The 895-nt window shown below is 42.5% G+C and overlaps 1 protein-coding gene across 1 annotated transcript in view; it reads left to right on the top strand.

Annotated features, from left to right (window-relative positions):
* Positions 1-501: 501 nt before the first annotated feature.
* Positions 502-895, top strand: part of Npl (N-acetylneuraminate pyruvate lyase) — a gene marked incomplete at its 5' end in the record, with an annotated part of 13,553 nt that continues 13,159 nt past the window's right edge. The window contains 1 exon segment of the mRNA XM_008847045.3: positions 502-586. Coding sequence (XP_008845267.1) covers positions 502-586 — 85 coding nt within the window.

Below are 895 nucleotides of genomic sequence, written 5' to 3'. Positions count from 1 at the left end.
TAGTGGGGGTCTGGAGGGATTTGGGGGTAGCGGGTGAATGAAGAGGGTCTCGGGGTTCTACAAACTTAGAACTGAAGACAAACTGATCCCTATAAATATGGCCCTAAAAATACAGGGGGCCCTCAGTGTATTTTTCCTTTTGGTTTGTTTTGATTTTTTCTTTCAGACAAGGTTTCATGTAGCCCAGGTTAGAGTCAAACTCACTATGTAGCTAAGGATGGCCTTGAATTCCTGATTCCTGATACTCCTGCCTCCACCTCCCAAATGCATTTTCCTGTTTGAGGACTAGGTCTCACTAGGCCCAGACTGGCCTAGAATTTTTTGGAGGGTGGAGTGGGGAGTGATTGAACCTAGGGCCTTGCACATGCTAGGTAAGCACTCTACCTCTGAGCCTTTATCTCCAGCCCCTATCTTTGCCTTTTTAAATATCAAACAGGTATGAAGGGCTGAATCTTTTCCATTGAGTTATTAAGTTTGTAATATTTCCTCTTGTCTTGCCAGTACCTATAACTACCTGGGGAAAAAGACAAACCAGATGTTGGAGGCTTTCGAACAGAAAGATTTCTCATCGGCTCTCAATTACCAGGTAAACTTGTTCTTCCCCTCATGTAAGGCGCAGTCTTCTTTCTTCCTGAGGATCTCTTGTCCTCTCTTTAGCATGCATAAAAGTCACCTCTTTATGTTTCTTGTTACTTTTTCTTATTTAAGATGGACCTGCCCCCATTTTCCCTGTCCCCTATGAGTCTAATCAAGACAAGGCCCGTGTGGAAATAAGTCCTCTTGCTTCCTCCTACAATGGACCTTATTTTAACTGTCTTCAGAGTTTTGTGATTGTAAAGTGATGATCACAGATTTCTGGGAAAATTACTAATTGCTATCCCTTAATTTTGTTGTT

Source organism: Nannospalax galili, unplaced genomic scaffold, assembly GCF_000622305.1.
Source record: "Nannospalax galili isolate Female #2095 unplaced genomic scaffold, S.galili_v1.0 scaffold15543, whole genome shotgun sequence".
In the NCBI taxonomy this organism is placed as follows: domain Eukaryota; kingdom Metazoa; phylum Chordata; class Mammalia; order Rodentia; family Spalacidae; genus Nannospalax; species Nannospalax galili.
This window is presented reverse-complemented; position numbering and strand designations above follow the sequence as displayed.